Source organism: Amphiprion ocellaris, chromosome 16, assembly GCF_022539595.1.
Source record: "Amphiprion ocellaris isolate individual 3 ecotype Okinawa chromosome 16, ASM2253959v1, whole genome shotgun sequence".
Taxonomy (NCBI): domain Eukaryota; kingdom Metazoa; phylum Chordata; class Actinopteri; family Pomacentridae; genus Amphiprion; species Amphiprion ocellaris.
The window spans coordinates 12,908,089-12,935,155 of NC_072781.1; the positions used below are offsets into that span (position 1 = coordinate 12,908,089).

The following is a 27,067-nucleotide window of genomic DNA, read 5'->3' on the forward strand; positions in this document are numbered from 1 at the left end:
TCCATGTGATGAGTGGCTACTGTGCAAAGTTAGAAAAAGTAAGCGAAGTAATTTCTCTACATGCTGGATGTTGCCATATAGCGCCATCTAATGCACAAATCCAGAAAAAGTTACACTTTTTATTTAGGAAGTTTTTCATTCAAAGGCATTTTAACACTAAACTGCCATTAAGTAACTTTCTACCTGGAGCTGCACTCATTCAGGTTTCCTAAAGCACTGTCCTCTGTGGAACAGTCAGGTGATGATCATCTTTTTCTGCTTCTTCACTTTTCATTGCTCTTAGATGCTTCAGTGCAAATGACAACACACACACACACACACACACACACACACACACACACACACACACACACAATTTCCAAGAAGTGAGATCAGTGATGTGATAACGTGCAGAAACAAAATCTGAAGGTTCAAAAAGCGTAGAAGCAAAACAAAGAAATATCACAAATCATTAAGATGTTTTAATTCTAGTTTTAAAAAACTGCAAAAAAATCATACAAAAGTCACTTTAACACACAATAACAAAATTACAAAAAGCCGTTTAAGACACGTCACTGCTGAAATACACAGTTATGACTCTTATAAATAACAATAAAATACCTGCTACAGTAATGAAAGGCATGTCTGGGGAACATGAATGACAGAATGTAAAACTAAAATGTCAGCATGTTCATAGATGGCAAACATTTTGCATCCTTATTATGAAAAAAGTATGGCAAATGAATGAATGAGTAATGTGGTAGGAGGAGGAAGTATTAATTTATCTTGGGTAATACAAAATGTTAGCAGTTGTAAAAGGTTTCCATACTCAACAGTCAAACTGAATGCTTTAGAAACACAGACTTACACAAGCTCATAATCAGCGAGAAGAGATCAAAATCACAGTTTTGTGCTGAAACATGCCAATTTCAGAGATAATTTATGACAATATGAACCACTAACCATGTCATTTATAGATTATCGAAGTTGTGTTATTCTTTAAGGAAACATATAGCACCTATCAAATGTGCAGCAAGAATTTAGAGAGCAGCATGCAGTGAAGCAACACAAGGGGGCAATATAGGCGAATGTACCAACCACACTGACATACAAGAGTGTGCAAGAGTTCAAGGTGCTCAGATGAGAGGCATTCAACAGAGCTAATTCTGAACTCTCTTCACACCATTAAAACCTTAAAGCATGTTCAAAGACAAATGAATAATAATACAAAATACCACGGGAGAAGCTGTGATGCTGACTCAGATGACATATAACAGGTGTCAGAAGAGGTACGTTTTGTTTGTTGTTTGAGAGAAACTGTAAAGATGAGATCTTCCTGAGAATGGCTGTTTGTTCCGCATCAGCTCTAGTCTGGTGACTGCAGTCATGCTGCACTATGTCAATAGTTTGGGCCTTTGCTGTAAGAATCCCGCCTCATCATACTACCGTAGCACATCGATGGATCACACACCCCAGGCTGGCCAGGGATGCCAGGATTACCACTTTTACCCTCTGCTCCGTTTAGACCAGGGGGTCCAGGTGAACCTGGAGGTCCTGGTTTACTGTACCCCTGAGGACCCATTGGACCTGTGGAGATAAAAGTACTAAGCCACAATGAGTTGAAAAGGACAGTACGCAGCAGAAAACGTACCAGAAGAATATCAGAAATCAGTTTTACGTCGCTTTCACACGATCATCTGTTAAAAGGATGAATGACTAGAGAATCTGGACAATTAGTCACATTAGTTACCTGGAAGCCCAGGTGGTCCTTGGTCTCCAATTGTGGTCCGACCAGGGTTCCCCTTCTCTCCTTTGAAACCCGGTTCTCCTGCAAACACACATGTAACTGTTGGACTAGTTTTACAGAATCTTTGTAAAGACACGCTGCTAACTTGATGCTGATTTTACCTTTGAGTCCATTCATGCCAGGGCGTCCTGGTCGGCCAGGGTGGCCTGGCTGTCCTCTGGATCCACTAAGCCCAGGTGGACCCCTGAGTCCCTGCGGCCCCATTGGACCTGGGGGACCAGGTGATCCAGGTCGGCTTTGACATCTGGTGCAGCTACTTTGCTGGTTGCTCAGCAACAATAAAGGCAGCTCAGCTGGGAGGATTAACAATGAAAATATTTCAGATGGTGAAAAGATGCAGAAACAGCTCATCAATCAGTTTAGAATGACACTCACCTTGCAGAATGTCTCTGCAGATTTGACGAATGTGACTGTCTGACATTTCATTTGCCTGTAATGCAAAGTGATGGATGATGAAGGATTTTCACTAAGGACTCTGTTATGTTAGTTTCCATTGAATGCAACATCCTAATAAAAAACAAAAACATTATTAATAGTAACGCTGCTTGTACAATGTGTGTCACATACAGATCTTCCTTCAGGTCCAGGTGGACCAGGGGGGCCGGCGTCCCCCTGCAGCCCTCTGGGGCCTGGTGAGCCCGACTGACCCGGCTGTCCAGGCCGCCCCACTTGACCTTCTTGACCTCTCTGCCCCGGATCCCCTGCTGTCCCTTTCTGGCAAGAATACCACCCCAGTGTTAGCAATACAAATGATTATTCAGGCGGGAAGGTGGTGCACTGATCACTCTATTCAGCATAACATACCTCTCCTTTCAGTCCCGTCAGACCAGTGGATCCCTATAAGTTAAAGTCAGGAAAAATCATTAAAAACTACATTAGAAGAGGCTCAGAAAGTACTCCACTGTCAATCCTCAGAATGTGTTTTTTAATAATAAAAAAAAAAAAATCTGTTTTTAAATCAGGATCAAAATGCACATTTACAGGCATCCTTGATATTTTCAGGTTAATACTTAAATGCCAGAAACTTTAGGTTGCAATATATTGGAAAATCTGATATACCTAACAGTTATGATCACTGAGTTAAAACAAGTTGAAGTTATTATGTTGTTGCAGCACCACCTAAAGGCTGAATAGCATAAAAAATTCTGCATGATCTCTTTAATAAAGTATTATGTCATCGCAATTTGGTGGCATTTACACGTTTAAGAACTGTTGTGTTTCAGTTACAGAGATTTATGAGTTGTGCCTTTAAGGGCTTGGCAGCAAGTTATTAGAAATAAAACTAGAATGGCAGATATGACGATGGTATTGGACCAAGGAATGCAGAAAAATAAGAATTTTGGGTCTTAGTCTCATGGCTCAGCCATTTTCATTAAAATAATAATGAAATATTCAAAAGACTCTCAAAGGATTTATTCCCAAATCAATGGATAACTTTTCAACAAACTCCACAACAATTTTGCTCACCAGGTTTATTGTATATAACGCTTTCAACAGACAAATGGACCAATAAGGTAGTGAAATCAGTGCATCGTACTGTATGCTGATTAAATTGCATAAGTTCAGTTAAATCTCACAACCTTAGTACTTTGGAAGGTGGAAACATGAATCAGCAATGCTTTAAAATAAATTTCAGAGTCTCTTCATTTCATGAATGATAAAGTTGATTATCATCCAATAAAAGAAAAGCTGATTTGTGTATTTGATTACAATAGGTTTAATGCAGCCATATTTGTTGCCTTACTAGTGTTTATCATTATACAACAACCCCAATGCACCAAAGATGATCAAAAGATACTCACATGAAGCCCTGGCCGGCCATATTCTCCTTTTTCACCTTTCAGTCCCTGATGAGGAAAACATTAGAGTAATATTATAGAAGCACATGAAATCATGGTTTCAGACCTCAGTCAGTGCTGCTAGTACAGACTGTGTTACTGTGTATGGTACTGTACATAAAACCATCTATTCAGCACATGATGATTGATGCATATTTATAATAATTTAATGTGGTTAAATGTAGCACATTGACACTCATCAGAACTGCTTAACCCTCCTGTTGTCTTCATTTACAGGCACCAAAAAATATAGTTTCCTTGTCTGAGAAAAATACAAAAATTCAGCAAAAAAATTCCCCAAATTTCTGAAAATTTGCAAAACCTTCAGGAAGAAAATTCCAATAATTCCTTAAAAGTTTCCCTTAAAAGTTTTATTTAAAAAAAAATCCTCCAAATTTAGCAAGAAAATTCTTGTAAATAAAAAAATCCTAAAAATATCTAAAGTGATTACATATATATCAGTAACACTTCTAATATTTTCTTTAAGAACATTCACATAAAAAATCAAACAAAATCCAGCGAAATTCGCTGGATTTTGGTTGATTTTTCTGTGAATGTTCTTAAGAAACATTTTTAACATTTCTTTTTTTCCACCAAAATATTTTCAAAGATTTCCCAAAAATGTTGAAAATGTGGACATCAGAAGTTTCACTGTGAAAATATGTTTTTTTTCCACATTTAAAATGGTTCAATTCTGACCCGCAGGACGACACGAGGGTTAAATAACTACCATTACTCTTCCTTGTTTGCATTTTCTTGCAGAGTTAATGTTCTTTTTAAGACATTATGTTGAATTAGTTTAATGGGATAGATGTTGGATGCCAGTAGCACAGCCGATATCCAGTAATACCTCCAAAAAACCAAATGTAGCTGACATGTTATTGTTTTCCAAACTCAGATATATGAAGTGATAAGTGAGGCATTATTGTCATAGATAGTTGAAATATCTTGAATTTTTTTGTTGATTTCCAATAAAAAAGAGGGGTTTACACTTACAGACTGCCGTCAGAATAACGTCCCACATTTTAATTTGAGTAAAACAGAAAAGTATTACTCCAAAACCTATTGTGTTTCTCTCATGATGATTTAAAACAGGAACTGTGCTCTCAACCTCTCATTTTTTTGATGACAGACAGAGGATAATAAGGTTGTAGCACAATCTGCTTGTGTGAGGCTTGATGGCAAAATAATTGCTTGGATCTTACCGTCTCTCCCCTTTCTCCAGGACTTCCCCTTTGTCCCTGATAAAAGATAATGGCACTGATTATCACTTAATACTAGGTTTGATGCAGGAACATCAGATCATTTACAGAAAAAAACGTATTACCAAATTACAATATTTTTTAAAGTCTCACGACCGACTTAAAATGAGCGTCTTTTGTGCAAATGTCTAAAAATAACACGTGATAATGAAACTGCAGGGACAAACTATTACAGTTCTAAACAACTGATTGTGATGTAAGGTTGCGCATAGGGAGTCCTTAGACTGCTTCCCACTGCAGGATCTTGAAGGCCATTGCAGGGCAGCTTGAACCTTTGAGCGTGTTCCGACTACAGGAACCACCTCTGTAGAACCTCTTTCCGGGCCACTTGCAGAAAAGAAAAAACTACCTTCTTCAGGGTAGCTAGGCAGGATATGTTATGACCCGCCCTGAGTCATTGCTGTGTGGGTCTCGAAACTGATTGGTTAAAGCCCGAGAGAACAACAAGCACTATTTTCCTGCTCTCTCAATGTCCTCATTGAGTTTCTTCTTCTTCTTCTTCCTCCTCTTCTCTCTAACATCACCATCTTAACCAGAAATTTCCCCATATAGGCTTACATAACAAACCCTCCGTTGTTCTATTTCCTACGTTTTCACAGAACTGGAGTTACATCACTAACTAGGCTAACATGGTCAACGCTGTCAGATCCTTTACCACAGTGGAAACAGAGAAGCTCAATTGCCGATTAGGTAGCGCCAGCCTCAAGCTCTTGCAGTGGAAAGTCATCTATTATTATGACTGGCATTTCTGGAGAACTAAAGTTAATAACTAAATATCGTGGACTCGAATTTCTACATCTTGGTTAACCCTGACCACTAAATAGGAACAAATTTTGAATTTTCACATGAATTAAAGGGGAAAAGGCACCATTGTCACAACACTGGCAGAAAAAAATTGACAGTAGCAATACCTTGGTTCCCTTCAGACCTGGCATGCCCGGATGCCCTGGCTGCCCTGCGCTTCCTGGTTCCCCTGTACTCCCCTTGGAAAGCATTCAGTGAGACAGCAATTGTTAAAAACAAGGACCTAAAAATACTTTGTCACACTGCAGAAAAGCGAATTTGCTCACATTATTGGTTCAGTAAATTAAGAGTTCATACGGAAACAGAGAAAAATCCACTAGGTTCATATTAGAATGTTCAAATGGAAACATACCATTAACCCCGGTGATCCATTTGTACCCGGACTTCCACTTTCACCCTTATTCCCCTTAATTAAGAAATAAAACATGTCTCAAGTTACAGAAAACGTACATTGAAATAACATCTTAACCACATCATGTCAGTGACTGGAGTGCAGGTGATATCTTCACTTTCTTTTCATGAATGCATGCAACAGTTTCATGAGGTTTTGGAATTTTGCGGCCTAAAGTTTAATTGTGTCTAGTCATATGCTTTCTTTTCCAGTTGAACAAGCCTCAGTAATTGCAGTCTGAAGCTCAGCCATAAAATCAAAGTTTTTGCCTGCCTGTCCATAAACTAGGTTTTCGCTTGTGTGCCATTTACCAATACACATTGGCTTGTTAAAGGCAGATCGGCTAATGAAAAATGATTAGGAGACAGAGCGTCCAGACCAGACAAGCCCAGACTGCTTACATTTCCACTAAAATTCCACTGACGAAAGCAGCAGGGCCGGATCATTGCTTAATTTAGCTCCACTGGTGTGGCCAAGAAATCGTTACTTGTGCTAAAGTGTATTTTAGCAAAATAGTGACCAAACAAAACATGTAATGCTGCTGATGTAAGCAGCTTTCTATGCTTTTCAGTGACTCCTTGTATAGAAAGCTTCAAACATTAAACACAATCGAAACTAGTGCCATGTGCTGCAATGCATTTTCTACTGACTTGAGAATATATTGGGAGGTTCTGATTGTAATGTCACGTAACATCATGCAGCACTGTTCTGCTGCACTTATTGGCAGCTGCAATACATTGTGCTTGAAGTCATTTTACATCCAAACATGGCTCTGCCTGCAGCTTGCAGGTTCCTAATGCCAGCATGCGTGCATTGATTCGCAGTTATTGACTTTTCTGGGTCACACTTTAAATCAATGCGCTCACAGCCCCAGGGATGTGGAGGGGGATAAACTCATATTACATTTTCTTCACTTTTTATCCTTTTAATGACTTGATTAAATCTTTTTGATGTCAACTGGTAAGATCAAAGTCAGTCATTACTTCTGCTTCAGCTTTATAACACCAACAATACCGCTGTTTGAAGAAGCTCAAATATAATTTTCTAACAGGCAGAAACAGTTACCTTGGGTCCAATTGGTCCCTTTGAACCAGGTGCACCAGGTAAACCCATTTCACCCTGCAGGGGAGTGAAGAAACTGTCTTAGTAGTTGTTCAAATGCAATGTTAACCCTTAAGTGGAACTTAGAAATAGTCCAGCAGCTTTTAACTTACAGGTGGTCCAGTGGATCCCTTAATGCCCCTTGGTCCAGTTTCACCACTCTCCCCCTTGAATGAAATTCATCTCAGTGAAATACGGTTACAATAAATGACGCAAAACCTTTGTTAAGTTTACTCTTCACATACTGTATTTTGTAGGAACTTCTTACCTTTTGTCCATGCAGGCCTGCAATCCCTGGCAATCCAGGCATACCCTGAGAGCAACGAAACAGGTTATATGTCATGGCAGATTAATACGCACTATTGCCCAAAAAAGCACATGTGTCTTGGAATTGTTTGTGTAACATTATCTACTGCTTGACATTTACATTGTTGAAACAGAAATACCATTTTTAACAAAAAAATATGTTTTCATAAGCCATTTGGCAGATTCATGGTCTAAAGAAGGAAATGTCATGTCCTTGAGCTGTTTTATTTGCCAGTAAATGCAATAGAACAAGAAGCAGTTGCTATTTAAACTACACAGAGAAAAGAATGAAAGCAGACATGAATTAAATGCTTTAATGCACTGAAAGTTTATGAAGTTCAACTTGCAGCAAAGCTATCCTGAAAAGCCTCTTTATTTATTTACTTTTTTGTTTTAGTTATTTTCTGAGATAAATGCTTGCAGATGCTCGGTGGTTGCCTCACATTGAAGTAAGAGTAACATATGTGTGTGGATGAATAGATTGGACAGGAGGACACAGACACAGAAGCATAGAAGGAAGGGCAAGTTACACCTACAGGGGAGAAATGCCCACGTCGGGACCTACACCGGAGTACTGCATCTTGTTTTAACTTGAGGAAGCACAGGGCTAATCCTGTCTCCCTGGATACATTGCTTGTTCTATTGTTCTGCTGGGGCAAAATGGCTCACAGCCTTGTGGAGCAAGTGACTCATGTTTTGGAGAGCCATTGCAAACTTTTTGGCCTACACTAATCATGATCAGTGGGGTGGCTGCTCAGTTGAAAGACTTTCTTCCTAAAACAGACTTGCCAGAGGACAACAGCATTCCCTCGATGAGTTACTTTCACTGCCTTCCATTAAAGCCTGAGCCTGCTGGTTACATAACAGGGTTATCCTGGGATGAACTACAGGGGAAATACCCCCTGATTTACTGGCTGTCAGGGGGAGTCTCTGTGCTGCTGACAGTATGTTAACACACTGCAGTCTTAGAACAAAAGAAAAACATGTAAATCTGCGCAATTCACAAAGTCTGTTGTTATAGTAACCTCTTTTACTCTTCGGTTACCACAATATTCTTTCATGTTAGACAATTAGCAAAGCAATGCGTTGTATAGCACATTGTAAACTGGGATGTAAAGTACCACATACATTAATTTCCCATTTTCTAGTTAAAAATGCTTTGCTAAAACGTTGAAATCAAGACCAAAATATGACAGCATCTTTATTATTTCACTTGTGCACAATTTGCATCACATTTTGCCACAAATCCTTTATGTCCAGGAGATCAACAACAACTGTACAACAACTCAACAGCATGCACAGTCAATACTGTATGTGTTTATGACTCACGGGATGCCCTTGCCTTCCGTCAGCACCAGGGATACCACTGGCTCCAGCTTCTCCCTTAATACGTTGCAGAAACATGAACATAATAAATATATTTAATTTTGATCCAGATTTCTAGCACCTACACCCCAGTCTGCCTCACACATTCCACATGTCATCTTGGATTTATTAAATAGACATCAATCTAAAAGTTGGAGGACATTTTTGATGTTTACAAAAGTTGTCAAACGGGGTTTGGAAAAAGACAAGACAGACACCAGTGTGTGTTTGATTCAATTTCCATGGATGCCAAACATCAACAGCACAACATTTTGGAAAGCAAAGCCACTTATCCAACCTTATGCCTCTAGTATTTCCCAAATCCCAGAATGAGCTTTGTAACGCTAAGAAAGCAAGCAGACCTTTTGACCAGATCTCCCTGGAAATCCGTCCTTTCCGTCTCTCCCAGGAAGACCCTGCAATCATTGAAAGTGATTTAAGACACAGATTTAAGTGCACATGTTCCCTGGATTGATTCAGAATTATTTTATACGTACAGGTTCTCCCGGAAAACCTGATGGCCCAGGAGGTCCTATACTTCCCTTTTCTCCCTAGAAATAGCAAAGGAGTTAAAGTTGTTACATTTCTTGTGTCACAGCTGCTTTTTTGTGAATTTGGCTTGTCTGCATACTTACAACTTGACCAGCTTTTCCCGTTAACCCGGCGATTCCTGGGGATCCTATTGAACCCTGAGAAAAATCATAACTGATCATTGAATGTCATATCTAAATGTCATATCTACCATCCATGCTCTAAGCTGGACCAGTTTATTTGAACCTTGAGGCAGCAATGAATCAAAATCTGTTTGACAGTGTCATCATGTTTGTATATACAATGAGGTAAAGCAAACAGATCTTTGTCGGTCTGTTTAGGAGGCACGTAAATCATACAGATCTCTTCAAGAAGTGACCCTATTTTTCTGGAATAAACAGTGAATAGACTAGACATTAGCTATGTGTTTGCAGGATGTTGCCAAACATCGGAGGAACAACGCGCCACGTTTTCAGGCTAAAAACAGACTGATTCTGGAACAAAGCGGGAAATGACGTTATTTGTTTTCCCAGATTTTTCATTCCTGCATTCAAAAATATGCTAATCAGCTTAAGGGGAAACAAATGACTTTACAGCATAAAACCAAATGACACATTTGTTTTGGGTAATGTTGGGGACTTCAGTGTCCGACAACATTTTTATCGTTTGCACAACTGTAAACAGTTTCAGTTTGAGGTGAATTTTGTGTTCGGATAATAAGCAGTTGCCAGTGACACATTCATTGTCTATTGGTCTCCAAAGACATAGTCTGCTTTGCTGTGGTTGCCCCTGCAGTTCTAACTCCAGTCCAAAACAAATGGCAGAGGGAATTAGAGGCCACTGACTGGCAGCTCTGCAGCCTGGACAGTAAAGACACAACCGTAGAGGCCAACTGGTAGCAGCTATGCTTTGTCTTCCTGCTGCGAGGGTTTTGTTGAATCGTGCACTGTTTTGTTGAACTGTGTTGCTGGTGTAACCGTTTGTTTGACAACATGGAACATAAAACAGGGATGGCTGCTAACACACTGCAGTCACTGGAAGCAATGACTGGTGTGACTGCAGATCTTAAATGTGCAGAAAAGCCTAGTTTCAGTGAGCAGATGTGATAAGGAGCTTCAGTTAACAATGGGTCTGTTGGTTTCATTGATGTCGGTCAAAATGAACGCCACCATTGTAGTTACAGTGTTAATGAACTACGGAGATCGGTCAATAAATTGCTCATTCAAAGATGATGAATGGCTGTGGTATTGAACAAGTTTCACTGACTGTAAATACATAAACAGAGCTTGCAATTATGTTCTTCTTACTTAGTTTGGCTGACATCTCGTGTTTCCGTTCTCTACATCCTATGCCAGGAAAATGAGATTACACCCTTGGGTCTTACAATATGAGAACAATCTGTCAAGGTAGATGTGTTTGTATCCAAAGAAAATCTTATCCTCTGCAAGATGAGTATTCCTTTTAACTTTTAAACAAGCTAAGTAGCTTCCAGCAGGTCTTCTGATATTGTTTTTTGTTGCATGGAGGGCAAACACCTCTTAGAGTGAGACATTCAAAAATGCTTTTATTTTCATGTTTTCACATGGCTACTTTTGAGAATAATATAATGTTGGAAGCCAAATGGCTAGAATTTGAACTGTGCAGAAACTAAAGGCATCTGAGCCCAAAACTATTTCATATACAAGTTTACAGATCTTTAGCCATGATACTGATGTCGCTCATAGGGTGATATCAGTATACCACTTTGGTCCAAACTGAAATATCGCAACAATGATTTGAGGGATTAAGGATTTGTATGGGCATTCATGGTCCTCATCAAATGAATTTGGCGATCCCCTGCTCTTCTCCGTATTGTCTCCACAAAGCTGGAATCTCCTCCCAGCTGAGCTCAGGACAGTTCACCTTCTAACACAATCTTTAAAGCTCTTTTTCACATCTCAGCAACGCCTGCTAGCCACCTACTCCAAAAAGCAAAACTTCCTTTTAGTCATTTATTTGAAACAAAAAAAATCCTTTTGTAGATATTTAGCTCTAGCATGGGTTGAATGCACTTATTGTGGGTCACTTTGGACAAAAGTGTCCTCCCACATTAACGTAATGTAAATAGATGTCTAATTATGAGGTCTTTAAAGAGCACTTAGATAAGTAGTAAATGTCATGATAGTTTTATGTGTAAGTGAATAAAACAGATAAATTCACTGGATATTTAATAGTGTAGTCGAAGCTTTGTGTTGTTGTATTGACCTCATTTAAGAAAGCGGAGAAGACCAAGTCTAATAAAAACTTAATAAGATACATCCTGGAACTGTGAGTGAAGCTCATAATAGCAGCACAGATGGTATAGGTTGATTGGCTCCAAGTGTAGAAATGTGTCTGCGGTCAGTTGAGACAGTTTTTAAAATGACATTAACTGCTTGAATTGTTCTTCACTTCAGCCAGCTGGAAGAAGCTCCCTGTGGTCAATTTGATTACAAGGTAGGATGAGATGCAATCTAGAGAGGATGCATTACCTCACTGCATTTTCAAATAACTAAACACAAAATGTTGTTCAAACGAACATCAGAGTGATGTTCAGAGTCTGCTGCAGATGTATTTCCAGTGCTGAATAAGCTCAAACTGCTGGATCACTTAGGCTCTGCTTGTTTACTGTGGTCTTCCAGGGAAAGCAGCCCAATTCCCTTGAAGACTCGCTGTCTTCTTTACATTGTACGGTTTATATTATCACAATGTTCCAATTTAATTTGAGACAGCTGCTGACACATTTCATTTCACAGATGTTTTGCCCTTGTAGCTCACAAGCGTTTCCTTTTCTATAGAAAACTCAAATTGCATGTTTTCTAATCATGTGCCTGAACAGTGGAAGAGGCAGTTTCTCAGCTGGTACACCATTTATGTTGGGCGAGTCTGCATGATTGGTTTCTAAACATATTGATACTTCAAAGTTATATCCACGTGAGTCCAGGCATCTTTTTTAAAAATGACATTCCTACACAGCTAAACTGCATTCTTAGTCATGTATTCAGTGCCGTATCACAAACATATTTTCAAGGCATCTCACATCTCATCCATTTATTTTAGCGCGAGTCACTCCTTTTCAGTCAACCACTCATATATTAGAAAAGGGAAGGACATGCCACCATGGCAACCCAAAAAATGAAGGATAATCTGTTGTGAAGGGGTATATTATAACCCAAACAATGATGTTTTAACTACGCCTAGTTGAATGGATTTGGTGCCTAAACTTAATCATGATTCTAACATATTGTTGACATTGTGAAAATGTCTGTTTTGACCAAGCTTATTTTCCTAAACCAGCCAAACTGAAAACTGAAAAGAAATAACAATAAAACTTTGTCCCACAGAGGATGCAGACCCTCTAATCTTGTGGACTTATGCCTCCACCGCCTAATGTGGCTCTTTCAAACTGGAAATGTTATTTTCAAAATGTAATTGAGAACGCAATTTAGTTGTATAGGAACATTCTTTTTGGTTAACAAGGTTAGTGAGGCACATAGTGAGGTGTGTCATCTGTTTTGTTAAACTGATCTTGGATCTTACAGTGTACTTGTCACTGGAAATAAATCACGTTTCCTTGATATCATAGTATTTGATTCACATTACACCAACATCAGCTGTCATGTCTCCACCTCAGATATCACTATAGTTGTGAGACTAGAGAGCAAGGAGGAGATGCAAATAAGGGAAATAATAAGATATCAAGAGCAGGAAGATCCACCTCTGGGTTCCTAAAAATAGCAAAGAACGTCCTTTAGCTTTCTAAGGAAAGGGCAGCACTAAAGTCAGGAAATATGAACACATTTAAAAGGCCTCTGATGACCCTCATGCTCTCTTGGCAAGGCACACTTGTTCCACTGTATAGATGCTGTATTTTTTACTCTCCCCTGAGATCTGGCTTTATATTCAAAACATATGGTTTGTGTGATTGATGCAATGATGTTCAAATGGTTCAAGCTGATGTGTCTAGCAGGGATTTTTCCTGTCAATCCTGCGTTTGATCTCATAAAAAAAGAGGTTTAAGTTGACAGTTCAATGTGTTTTTGTACTTTTTAACTTGTTCACTTCTTCATTTGTTTGTTCTCTACATACATTAGTTTCTTTCAGCATAATTTCACTCCCTTTCCATGCTTGAGCTGAATTTTAGATAAACAACACCGAACAACATCTAGATACTACATTACAGTGCAGAACTGCAGTTGCCACAGTTGAATAATTAAGATCGGTACCTTCTCTCCTGGTTGTCCGGGTGAGCCTGGTAATCCCGGCATACCCCTCTCACCCTGAAAGAACATATTTGTATTAAAAAATGTCTCTGAGTTATCAAAAAGTAAAGTTACATTGTTATGAAATTGATTGTGTCACATGTGGTTTTTGACCTTCCTACCGAAACACCAGGCCTCCCTTGCTCCCCTTTGTAACCATCTGGTCCACGTGGCCCCTGGCAGAAAGAACACAAAAAAAACTGCTTCTAAATCTTCTAAATCGGATGTTTATCCCTGAAGGCACATCAGTTGGGTATTGCTATACCTCTATTCCTGGAGGACCTGGCAGTCCTGGACTTCCCCTAATGCCAGGGATACCCTTCAAATTGTAAAAAAGACAGGAGACACATTTGGTTAAGTCTCTGAATCCCCTCAACTGCTTTCCCAGGGTGATTTGAGGCTGCGGGTGGATTCTTTCTTAGAATTTTTTGATCATGCTGTACAACATGTGGTTCACTTTTGGATGGTTTTCATCACACAAAATCACCACCATGCTGCCAATATTGCTATAATGAGAGATGTTTTCTATTTACCCATCAGAAAAATAAGTAAATAAGCATATTTACCACTGTGTTTTAACATTCTGAAGCAGACCCGACCACATAGAATGAACACGCTGAAACTATCATGACATAATGGACACATTAACTCAAATGCTTTTCTCAGATGCTGTTGTGGATGCCGCTGTTGGCGATTATGTACTGTATGTTTGCATATTGAACTATTTAGTACTCACAGGCTTACCATCAGCACCAGCAGGTCCAGGCTGACCAGGTATGCCAGCGCTCCCTTGTTCTCCCTACAGAAAGCAGAATTAGTTCATTCATCCATCCACGTGTGTCTAAAACAAGTTGTTTCTACCTTGTAATGTCGAAGCAGCATGAATGAACCAATATAAAACATGTCTGGTAATAATATGCTTCCTCACTGTGTTGATTTATTTATCCATAAACCACAGGGAGTGAGTCAGTTCATCCACTGTAAGATACACTATGTGGGGTCATGAGGAACATCTGCAAGCCAGAAATGCTCCCAGCATTTTGGATCTATTAGTAAATGTAGTAAAAGCATACCGGTGACCTTATAAACACAAACATTCTTGAAGCCATGTAGGTTTTATTAACAAGAAGGGTTCTTTTTGGCCAAGCTAATATCTCTCTGACGTCCTTCTATAAAGGCTTTAATGACGGGGGCTGCTATTACTCAGTTCATACTCTGTGATCAATAAAGACAAACATGTAGGTTTTATTCCCTAGTTTGGTAATTTTCCATTCCAACTGGTGTTTAGTTTCAACAGTGGTCTGGTTTGCTTTAAGCAAACAGTACTTACAAGGATCTTACAAGACTAACCATAACTTATTCACAATGGCAAACCTCAATTTGATTCACTGGTGGAAAAAGAGACCACTTGGTGCATCTGTAATTTATAACACGGCAGGTTTTCAGCAGGTAACTGACATGAAAGTATGGAAACCTCCTACACAGCTCCATTTCTGGCACAAAGGAAAACTGTGTTTACAGGCTTTAATGACAATAGTTGCTTTGACCTACTGGTAAAGTGCAACTTCGCGTGATCATCATCTAATTATCTGCAGTACAGACAGTGCCTTGTAATTCAGCACACATTTCACAAAGGTTGAGAAAGAGAAAGTTTGAGCTCCGTCTCAGAACAGAAGCACTTTAGTCTCTTTGTCATTGTTGAGTGTACATATAAACTACCCCTGGTAAAGATTAATTTATTTTTGTTCTCTTTAATCTCATCAGACCATTACTGATTAAAGTAAATATTTAACCACACTGTCTGGACACTGAGGAGCGAGACAAGGTAGGACTGTATAGGAGTGAACTCATCTGTATAATATACAGGGTGTGAGAACATTTTTCTGTGGCGCGGTTTTTGGTGTGACAGTATTTATTTATTAGATATATCAAACACGGACATGACAAAAATTTAAGGAATGCGAGGAAAAAGGAAGCTGACCTTCATTCCTGGAAGTCCAGGGGGTCCAGGAGGACAAACACAAGGCTCTTGAGTTGGTTCAGTGTAATCAGGACTGTTGGAACACTGCAATGAACAGACATAATCATAAACATCATGTCCACATATTATACATACAGCATGCAGCTCTGATGTAACCATTGCCCTGTTTTTCCTTCCTTTCTCACACTTTCTTTTATATAGCAGTAACTGATATTATTTTTATTTGTGGCAGTTATATTTGTAATGACTAAATTTAAAATGTCCATCACAAGTTCCTAAAAGATGTTACAGTATTTTGTCTTAAAATGTCATTGAAACCACAGATTTGCAGTTTAAAAGGAATGAAAACAGAGAAAGCAGCAAATTCTCACACCCAGAAGGTTCCTTGTTCTTATACATGTCTCATTAAATTCAGTTTCTGATTATTTTTCAATTGAATCATGGTTAAGGACTCGGTCCTTTGGTATATTCCTGCTCATATGTTTATGAATATCAAAAATAAACTACTCAAACATTAATATTTCTTCTCATATTAAAAATAATAAAATGTAATCACTGACATCAGTCTCACTGTGTAAAAAATGAAGCTATATTTGAATATGATCCAAAAATGTACACTGTATGTGTACACTGGACAACTTTCTGTTTTTAAATTAAATGATGTGAGACTTTTGTCAGAAAGGCATCTGATCTTCCATTTCCACTAAAGGAAACTGACACAGTAACTGAACTCGGAGATTCCAAATAAACTATTAAAAAGCACAGACAGTGAGCGAGGAGAAAAGTAGTGAAACTTGGCAAGCATTTGTGATTTTAGGCTTCTCATCTTGTCTCTTTTGATATTTTAATCCAGCAGTTTCAGATTAAAAACAGTAATTTGGCACCAGCCTCATGGTTATAGCGATTCCCAAGCCAACGTAACAATGTGCCACTGCTTCACAAACACAGTCAGGAGCCAGGAGGCAATAAAAAATACATACTGCAACATGTTTGAAGCCGAGCCATGAGTCCTCCTGCAGCAAATTATTTTACGCATAAACAGATGGAACTTGAAATTAACTTGCTGAGTTTACACCTTCACTTCTAAACACTGTAGCACTCTGTACTGATGAAATATGAAGCAAGAACACATCATTTCATGTCACGCTATGTAAGATTTGGAGTTAACAGCTGATGGAATGATTGGCTCCACCTTTGTGGGCCACATTTCAGAGCAGAAGCAGATGCAGTTGGACAAGGTGAGAAGTAGGTGAAAAGCTATCTTTTGGACTGAAAAACGAGCGCAGAGCCAAGTAGAGTCGTGTACTTACAACTCCAGGTATTTCACATGCAGTCTCCCGGTTGTTCTGCTCAGGGTCACAGTAAATGCGAAGTTTCTGAATTTCAAACTGGAAAGAAAAAGTAAAAAAAATAACTTGTTAAAACACCAATTCTGAACACAAGCAAAACAGACAAATTGTAATATGGGGGTAATTTTGCAACATTTAGTTCAATTTTATCAGTGCTTTGCCACTAATGAATTGAAACTGCTATTGCATAACTGCTAAAAAAAGATAAGTGCCTTCACTGAGCACGAAGCAGCTTGCATTGCCAGACCTCCCTCAGTGTTTGGAAGAGCTCTGCAACGATGTTACGCTACTCTTCCAGAATTTGATATTTTGTTGATGCTGGTAGTGAAACGGCTCCATGGTCTGTTGGACTTTAGTTACCATGTGAGCAGAAGGATGATTCTGACATACAATTTACATTATTCTAGCATCATGAAAGCACTTGTAGGACTGCATGAATGGGCACACAGGTCAACCTGAAGCAATGTAACTGTGTAAATCATAACGTTGACTGATTGGTTTTGGAGCTAAATACAGATTTCAACAAGATAAGAATGTCTGATGGTTATTTTAACTGGTAATGGTATTTAAAATTGCGTGGTCCAATCGTGGCATGTGTTTTGTGGCTCAATTACAACAATCTGTTTCCAGTTACAAGTGTGTTTACCCAGAAATGATACTTACAAAAGTGCATTCACTTTGCTAAATGCCTTAAAACTTCACGGTCCTTATGACAATGGCTCAGTAGACACAATAACATTCACTGCCAAGCTGCGGTTCATGTGACCATATTCACAGCTATAACAATATGTCATCACAGTGGCTGGTATATGAGATGTTAAAGTCATGAATAAATCACGTTGTTCCTTTCAAACACAGGGGTTTCTGCACAGAACATCACCAAATACTTCTCACAAAATGGTCTATATATATCTATATATACACACACACACACACACACACACACACACACACACACACCTACACACACACACACACACACACACACACACACACACACACACACCTACACACACACACACACACACACACACACACACACACACACACACACACACACCTACACACACACACACACACACACACACACACACACACACACACATACATATGACTATCTACAGCTAAAAAGTTCAGCATTTTGCGATTTAGATTTTCTTTAGTATTTATTTTATTTCATCGACCATCATTATGGCCACAACCGCAACATGCCAAAGCTGGTCTAATTGCTCACATATGGGTATGAGGTATTTTAAAAGGCCAGTTTGTGCTATTCTCTATGAAACTGCTACATTATATAATAAAATAACACAAAATATATATTGCAAAAAACAGGCATTCTTCTTTTCTAAATAACTATATAATAACAAATAAATATGTAATGTTGTACTTTGTTATACATGTCTTCAACATTTAAGAACCTGCATACTATATCGTCTTCTCTTGTGCAAGTTACAACACAGCACAATTATGATTTATGACAAATACAGCATTTCTGGTGCAAATTGTGCCAACTGAGACAAATAAAACAACGAATAATAAGTCCTTGTGGACAAAAAGCTCATTTTTTGCCAAGGATTTATTATCCACAGAGTTAAACATGTCTCTGAGGAGGCAGCAATAAACTGTGTGGTACTGTGTGATGCAGTTAACTACATGTATCACTGCTCAGTTTGCTAAGCTACTCATTAAACAAATATTCCCTCTTTCTATAGTGAAGTTGACACACTGCTGGATTATCTTTCTGGGAATGAATCAACATGAGTTTAACGAAAATGGGGTTGTTGATGCTGATAGACTTACTGGCACTGTTGTTTCCTTTCTCACGTATTTTCCAACTTGGGTTTTTCCATTGATGAAAATGCCAACAGGGGGCTCCAATGATGAAGTTTCAATTTCCAGGTCATCAACGTAAAGGGTAACGTCCTCTTCGGTGACCAGCAGACGCAGTTGGTGCCATTTCTCATCAAACAGCTTCTTTAGTTGCAGAAGAAAGAATGGAAAATGGTCATTTATACATTGGTGCATCCTGGTGTGATAAAGACATTAAAAAACTGTGTAAACATTGTATCTGTCATTCAGAGCAGGAAGCAGGAGTAACTCATTAAGCGACAGGTTGATGCGTGACCTTCTTAAAAAACAGTAAAAGCCTGGCTGACATCACAATATAGATTTTGATCATGATGCACTTATCTAAGAACTGTTTGGAAATGGCAATAAATAACAGCTACCACACAATCTCTGGTAATCTTACGCATGCTCACTCTGCATTTCATCCCCAATGTCACATTGATTTTAAACTGTTTTTGTCAGGCTGTTAAAGGTATACTCTAGAAAAGTTAGCATTGCAGTTTCATAAAGTCAGTTGAATCGCAAGAAACAGATTAAAATAAGGATTTTCCAAATCAAAGCTGCAGAGATGTCTTAACTTTTAGTCTTAAGGACAAGTCAAGCTCCAAAAATGTTGGATTTTATATTTTCCATGATGCAACACAGTTGTGTCTCTGTCTGTGACTCTGTCTTGAACATTTTATAATTTTTTGAAACTCCCTATTCATGATTCATGTTCTCTGGTAAAACATTGTGGCGCTCTTTTTGCACTGTTCTGAAGAAATAACACTCAGTATGAACTTACCCTTGTTGTCTGTTGTGAAAATTTTACCATCTGAGTTCCACTTGGCGAGTTACTGGTTGTGGTGAACATGACGGTGCCCTCCAGACCATTTAGTGTCACCGCCATCTGAGGTTTCCCATCACGTGTCTGTATCCTCCACAGGTCCCACTCCTCTATAGCCACTGATCCTTTGTACCTCAGTGTGGCCACAAAAACATATGATGGAGGCAGACCGTCGGGAAAAAGGGTCCTGAATGATCGAATAAGGAAAGCTTGTGAATACGTGGACAAAGATGAAGAAAAATTTAAAGTGTCAGTGATTACCGTGTAGCTTCGCTCAAGTCAACACGAGATGTCACTTCATAGGCCCTGGATCCGTAAAATGCCCCTTGCGTCTTCTTGGCTTTTTTAGCCAGATTTAAATGAAACAGAATATCAAACCCCTTCTCATCACGGGAATCAATAGGGATTCTGGCTGGACAAACAGTCTCTGCAACAGACAAACATAGTAAAATAGAAAACTAGACACAATAGACACATATAGGTAAAAACTGAGTAACAGAGAATAATGGAGAGAAAGTACATGAGGCAGAATGAGAAGTGTAATAGTTTGAGATCCAGAGATAATGCCCTGAATGTAAGATCTGGCCTCATTTGACCTCATAGTAATAAAGAAGTAAATGACTTCTAGCTCCAGACATTGATCGGTTGCACTTACCTTCACATAGTTTCTGTCGTATGACCTGAATAATCCTGGAAATAGCTTTGTAGTCCTCGACAGAGAAGGTATAAGTTGAAAAGGGCTTATTTGCAATGTCCCTTAACTCAGCCTCCTCTGTCTCCGACCCAACACCAATTGCAAACAGAATTACTCCTTTTTTCCTTGCTGCCTCAGCTGCTTTTAGAACCTCATCTTGAGACTTCCCATCTGTGAGGACAACAGCAATTCGGGAAACGCCTGCTGGGCCACGCTCAGAGAGGCCAAACAGTTTGTCTGTGGCAAACTTGATGGCTGCCCCTGTCCTTGTGTTTCCCCCCATGTACTCAATGGACTCCATGGCTCTGATGAGGTCTTTGTTAGAGGAGTACTTTCCCAGAGGTATTTCTAAAACGGGGTCATCACTGTACTGGACAACTCCAACTTGGGTGAACTTCTGTCCAATGTTGAAGCTTGTTGTTATATTGACAAGCCATCGCTTTACTATTTCAAAATTGACATCTTCAACACTCCACGAGCCATCTAGAATAAAGACCAAATCACATGGTGCAGTCCTGCAACCTGAAGCAGATAGGACATGGACAATTAGCAGTGTGAAACAATAGTTTCAATAAATCATCAGTTTAGGTCTTTTAGCAGTTTTCATTGTATTGTTACGACTGCGGTCGTATGAGGTTGTTTTTTTTCCTACACTCTGTGTGTCTTTGTATTTAACTAATCCAATATGTAAATACGGCTGCGCCGCACCACTGCCAGGATTGGACGTCACGTTGACGGATCGGCACCGGATTGGCTCGGTCTACCACGAGGACGGACATAAAAAGAGGAAAGATGACGTCGCTTCCGGGGGTCAGAGAGCGAGGGAACCAGATGGGCGAGTCATCCTGCGTGGAGTCCCAACCAGCACACAGCAGCACAGTCCATCCACTCATTAGTTCTTTGTTTAACAACCCAAGTTTATTTGTAAGAGAAGGGATCGAGCTGCTATCTTTTGTTTCTTTCGTTCCTCTTGTTTTCGGGAAGTTTAGCGTAGTTTTGTTTGTTTTGACTTCAGATCATCCATAGTTTTAGTTTGTTTAATACAACCTTTGTTTATATTCGCTTTTGGAAAATAAATTATTGATTTCGTTGGAAAAATCTGTGGTGTGTGCTGCTTGAGGCCCCAACAGGATGACATTTTCATGTTACATTCAGTGGCCCCTAGGCTGGGTGTTTCAGTATGCACAACAAAAATGAGAAAATGCAGATAAAAGCATTCTTACTTCTAATGTCATCATCTTGAGCCGCACTTAACAAAGGGAGAAGCATGAGGCAGAGATATCTGAGAACACAATGCAAGGATGCCACTTTGCAAGCCATTATGCAGCAGCACTAAGTTCCAACTATGCACCTACAAGGAAAGGGAAAACATGCTTTGTATTACATGGAAAAACAAAATGCAAGCATGTATGACATGTGATCCCTATGTTATTCTTGACTTGACATAACTTAATGTCTCAGACTATTGCTTTCCAAATGTTATTAGATATTAGATTTATTCTGGCTTATCTCTTCTCTATGGCTTTGAGGTCAAAGCCACACATAAGTTATTGTAAAGTGTGTGCGATACCTTGAGTTATACGCCAAATATGTTGGCTGTCACACCAGGCTCTGCAAAATATTCAAAAAGTCAAACAATAAATGATTTGAGTAACATGTTCAGATGCAAAATACCAGCATTTGTGCTATAAAGTCATGTTGATTGTGTCAATCAGCAGTTTATATCCTGGTTGACGAATCTCACATTGATCCATATAAATCATACAGTACAGTTTGTTTTGGGTTTTATTTTTACAGCAAGAATTGGTTTAACCCTATCCAGGGTATTCATTAATACAGAGAAGTGCTCACATCCAAACTGTCTTGGTGCATCAGTACAAACAACAATGTATGCACCTGCAAAAACTAACTCAGTCACAAATAAGTGTCATTAGGTCAAGGCCCAAGTAAGGTTCAGAAAAGACAGGGCAATATACAATATGTGTTGTTAGTCGTGATTCAGATTGTTATATGAAAGGTTGAAAGAAAAATAAAGATAAACAGGCTATCAAATGTCAACCTTATAAAGAAAGATACAAAACAAATGTGCTTGGAAATAAGTACAGGGTTCGTCTGCTTTTGGTTTAATCAGCAGGTTCACCACAAACTGTGTATTTCTGCACTGTTTGATGTTTTCATCTGAAGCCAGTGCAACAACACTGACATATTATCACATAATAAAGCTGTATTGGCAAGCAACATGAGTATTTATCCACCCATGATCATCTATCTTGAGCTCAGTTTTGGCCTCCACCAATGCATGCCAAAAAAATTTGACTCGTAAGCTGACAAATCCTGCAATATGTTCACTAGTTAGTTACTAACTTTGCCTATCTGCTGTTTGATGCTGGCCATGTGGCTCAGGGTGTGAAAACGGTTGTTATTTTTGTTGAGAACAGCTGCACATTTCAACTGGAAGCATGGTGGATTACAGCGATGACTGTGACTCAAACAATAAAGTTCAGCCACACAATATCCAACAAGCTGAGATAGCTACGTTGGTCCAAAACATACAATGTATTAGCTTCACAAAATAGGCAGTAAAACTGTGAGTTGCTTACATTTTCTAGGAGTTATTATTGTTTCGTGAATCCAACCAAGTAGTTGGCAAACACAGACCTTTCTGTGTTAAGGACCAGTCAAGAGGCAGCAGTGCCGACTTGCTATAAACCCACAATATAACATGGTTGGACAGCACAGTGATGGAGTGATTTGCATTGTCACCTCACAACATCAAGGTTCTGGGTTTAAACCTGCTTCTCTGTGCATGGGTTTTCTTCAGGTGCTCCAGTTTCCTCCCACAGTCCTAAGACATGCATGGAAGGTTAATTGGTGATTCTAAATTCCCTGTCACTGTAAATGTGCGCGTGCATGGTTGTTTGTCTCTTTGTGTTGGCCCTGCAATGGATTACTAACCTGTCCTGGATGTAACTCACAACTCGCCCAATGATAGCTACAGGTCGTGGCCCCTCTACAGCCATCTACAGGATAAAGTGTGTATGACTAATAGAGGGATGGACTTTCACTGAGGCTGTAAAGTGCAGTGAAGTGGTTGTTTATATTCTCTTCCTGCCACAGACACTGTGTGACTCTCCCCTAATTCACTTTCTTGCACCACTGAAACTCTCATGCATCCATCCTCCATGTGGCGCACTCCATCTTTCCGATCCTGCTGCACAGCCTCCACTTCCCTAGTACACCTAAGCATTTTCCCTTCAAGCTTCGTCTACCACATCCTCACATGGCACTGTCTGCTTTACTAAGTAAACCATTCACTGAACCTCTGACCACAACTGCCCTCAAACCAGTGCTCACTATTTCCTGTGGGATTATCAGCTGTTTCCTCAAATCTCTTGCCATTTGCCAATCTCTGCCCGCCCTTGGCCTACATACAATGCGCCTGCCCAGAAAAGCTTCACTCCTACACTTTTCCTTCCACATGGATAAAACCAATTGTAATACCTTCCTTCCCATCCGCACATGAAGTAATTTTAACCGGTGCCTGCTGCTAAAGCGCTTACAGCAGTTATGTCACAGGTGAGCCTTTCCTTGAGTAAGATTAGTTTACACTCTGGCAAAATGTTTCAAAATGTTGGCATGTCTGAACATATGGGACATTTTGGGAAGATTTTGGCAAAACATTATCTACATATGATTAATCTCTTTTGGTTTGCTTCCATACTTTTCAAGTCCCTCCAGCTCTTCTTCTTATGTTCCGTTTTCATCACTGTGCCAGCTCTGCTACAGCAGCCTCTCTTGTGCTGATAGTTTGCCCTACAACCATCTTTTTATACCTGACTGATGGACTCAGTCCATTAAGATTATACCGAGTGCAGCCCTAAGGCTCCCGACTCCACACCTGCACAGCAACATCCTTGCTGCATGACTGGCTGTTGAAACGTGAGAAAGAGATTTTGAAGTGCAAAGCAGGACACACTGAGTTAGTACTTTAACACCACTTAATGGGAAATGACACTTAATGTCATATATAATCAATTTCGTACTTTTATTTCAGTAACAAATGAGTCCTAATATCAAACAACTTTACAGTAGAGTGTATGTTCCTGCTCATTGAATAAGAGAAGGAATTGGATGTTAAGAACCAGACAACCAATAAAAAGGCCTATATTTACATTTGGCATAATGATCTAGAGAATTGTAAGTGAGCAGAAAGCAAACATTTAATCACATGCTGTTTCTGTGGCTGTTCTATTGAATTGTCTTTTACGATAGTTTCCAACACTTGAAAGAAAGAAACTGCTGACATCCTAAGTTCCAAATGAGGACCAGATATGCCACATATAGTATAAAAACCAGGACTTGTGGAAGGAATTTGACGGGAAGGATCTGATCATACAACTTATAGCAGCTTCTGATTGTGACACGTGAAGGTTAATGAAACGGAGGCCAGGATGTAACCAGCGACCTCCCAAATGTTTTTATTCCTGTGCGGCCAACGTGGGGTCACACTCTTTAACATGACTGCATTTTTCCACCATGTAAACCCAGCGTGGAAGTACCACAGTTGCAGGAGGCGTTAAGCTGCCATAGTTGCGCAAGCCATTTTCTTCAGACTTTTTTCCCCCTGCAGGGAACTGGAGGAGGCTGCTGGAAAACCCCCTCATTGGCAGCGTCCACCGGGATGACTCTCGCCCCGACTGACTTTCCCCAAACGGAGTATTTCTGCACCTCTGCTCGAGCCACATGGAATTCATTTACACCCGTCAGACGGTGAAATTCCGGCTGTGGACAGTGACCAAACACATGCTGTCATGATGAAGAGAGTCGACCTTCATCCAGGAATAAAAACGCAACATCACACGACACGTGCTGTGGCATAATGCTTGAAGTTGGAACTCTTGCATAATGTAGCAGAAATAACAGGTGCACTTCTATTGCAGGTTAGAATCTGACTCCAGCGATCTGTTATGGTGATTGAATGGCAGAACTGAATTGCATAATATTAAACAAAACTAGCTTAAAAGTATGAAGATGTTCTGAATATAATAACTACATGGCACTCATTCTGGGTTGAGTCTGTTGTTTGTTGCGATGCTGTAACTTAATAAGATTTATGCAAGACTTAGTTTAATTCCAGCTGCAGATGCTGTTCAGGAAGCTGCTGAACAAACAATTTCTCACATTTCCCAAGGTAACATTTCACTTGTTGAAGGTGGGCGACACTGAGTCATCACACAGAGTTTAACGACAGTATCAGACCTGAAGCTATACCTCACTTGAAATTCAGCTTTTGCTTTTAGAAGAAACCATCTTATTGAGATCATAAAGGAAACAAGAAATACACCTTCTGTTTGTTTTGTGTCTGTAGTTTATGTAATGCAACTGCAGGCTTTAACTCGACTTGAACTCATGAAGTTATAGTTATCTCCTGCAAATTTGGCAAAAGGCACTTGTTCCATTCCAGAAACAACAACTGCTGTTCAGCGTGAGCTGCAGTTGCCAACATCAGGGGAATTTATTGCTGCCAAATTCTTCAAGCAACAAGGAAAAGCCAAGCCCTATCAGTTGTTCTCCATAGAATTCTGTTCGATCCCAAATGTTGAATAATGTCTTGTAAAACATCCGCTTATAGGGGGCTTGTAGCCTCTTAGCCAACATTTCTTCTTTCAGATAATTTACTCTCTAGACAGAGTGGTTATTGCACTTGATATACATTTCTAATGTCTTGGAAAGTTGTATGAATCCAATACATGCAATACTGAGGTGCACTATCCACCAGAAATATAAAAGAAAAATCCTTTTACGAGAAATGAAATGGCCAGGAAAAATCTTGAGATGATTCCATTCATTCTTTTCATAATAGTAGCATAAACAAGGGACTGTTAACTTAGATAATGTCTTCAATATGCCACTGCTGCATATTTCTACTGATTCTAAGATATTAAAGTAAACACTGATATAAACTGTTACAGATCTGAACACTGTTGCTACATTATAACACACAGCACACTGAAAAATCACTTAAATGCACCAAAATTAACTTTAACAGGTTCCCCTAAATGATCAAAAACAGTCTTCCTAGAATTCTACACTCTGCAGTTGCCTGTCTTAATGCTTAACTGTAATAAATTTAAGGTTATATGACAGTTTCATCTTTATGCATTAAAAGCACACACAAAGTGCAAAACAGCATCTCAAATTTCAGAAGCACATGTTGCCTCACGACAATTATGCAAAGTAAGCAAAAAGTTACCGGTAAGCGTCCAAGCCCTTGTGTGAATTCCCATTAATCCTCTCATTGAGAGCCAGTGATCAATACTGTTCACAGCCCTGGGTTTACAGAAACTGGATTTGGGGAGAAGTGTACATGTTTCTCTGCTGAATGAAAGCCTGCCCTTTCTAGCAGCTCTCTCTGTCTCCTCTGTTTCTGTCCTTCTTCCTCTCCACCACCCCCCCCTCACTCCGGACTTTTACTGGCCCACAGCCACCCTCAATTATCATGGGTGGAAAGAGAAGCAGATAAGGAGAGCATGAAGTAGACAGCCCATCTCTGACAGTCCAAGAGGAAAATAATAGTAATGAGCACAACCTCCTTCCAAGCGTTGAGGGTTTGGATCGTGAGTGAGTTGCTCAGGGCATTACCAGAAAACATGGAGATTTCTGGATGAAGAACAAGCACAAGATCAGAATATAACTTTCGGT

General features: G+C 39.5%; 1 protein-coding gene across 3 annotated transcripts; it reads right to left on the reverse strand.

The window, feature by feature from the left end:
• Positions 1-439: 439 nt before the first annotated feature.
• Positions 440-26,815, reverse strand: col21a1 (collagen, type XXI, alpha 1). 3 transcript variants are annotated; one of them, XM_035944022.2, is made up of 30 exons: positions 26,619-26,813; positions 21,936-21,976; positions 21,589-21,716; positions 20,327-20,887; positions 19,933-20,098; positions 19,630-19,858; positions 18,798-18,968; positions 16,956-17,033; positions 15,646-15,729; positions 14,401-14,463; positions 13,930-13,983; positions 13,787-13,840; positions 13,629-13,682; positions 9,489-9,542; positions 9,351-9,404; positions 9,216-9,269; positions 8,818-8,871; positions 7,451-7,495; positions 7,296-7,349; positions 7,147-7,200; positions 6,043-6,096; positions 5,798-5,869; positions 4,830-4,865; positions 3,589-3,633; positions 2,591-2,623; positions 2,354-2,500; positions 2,162-2,216; positions 1,888-2,079; positions 1,730-1,807; positions 440-1,566 (listed from the first exon to the last, which is right to left on the reverse strand). In XM_035944022.2, exons 3-30 carry the CDS (start codon positions 21,683-21,685, stop codon positions 1,379-1,381), a joined length of 2,880 nt encoding a protein of 959 aa, XP_035799915.2. In that variant the 5' UTR covers positions 21,686-21,716; positions 21,936-21,976; positions 26,619-26,813; the 3' UTR covers positions 440-1,378. The 3 variants fall into 3 exon arrangements, with proteins under 3 accessions (XP_035799915.2, XP_023117117.2, XP_035799916.2); XM_023261349.3 differs by having other exon boundaries at positions 18,798-18,971; positions 26,619-26,810; XM_035944023.2 differs by lacking the exons at positions 440-1,566; positions 1,730-1,807 and having other exon boundaries at positions 1,913-2,079; positions 2,354-2,496; positions 18,798-18,971; positions 26,619-26,815.
• Positions 26,816-27,067: the final 252 nt, after the last annotated feature.

What these genes read in the sequence shown, in the direction of transcription:
- col21a1 (XM_023261349.3), bottom strand. Translation starts at nt 21,685, where the DNA reads ATGGCTTGCAAAGTGGCATCCTTGCATTGTGTTCTCAGATATCTCTGC. An exon ending in TTTCACAACAGACAACAAGG is followed by an intron (nt 18,972 to 19,629) that starts GTAAGTTCATAC and finishes CTGCAACTAAAG; the next exon opens with AAGCTGTTTGATGAGAAATG. An exon ending in CAGGCCTGCATGGACAAAAG is followed by an intron (nt 7,350 to 7,450) that starts GTAAGAAGTTCC and finishes ATTTCATTCAAG; the next exon opens with GGGGAGAGTGGTGAAACTGG.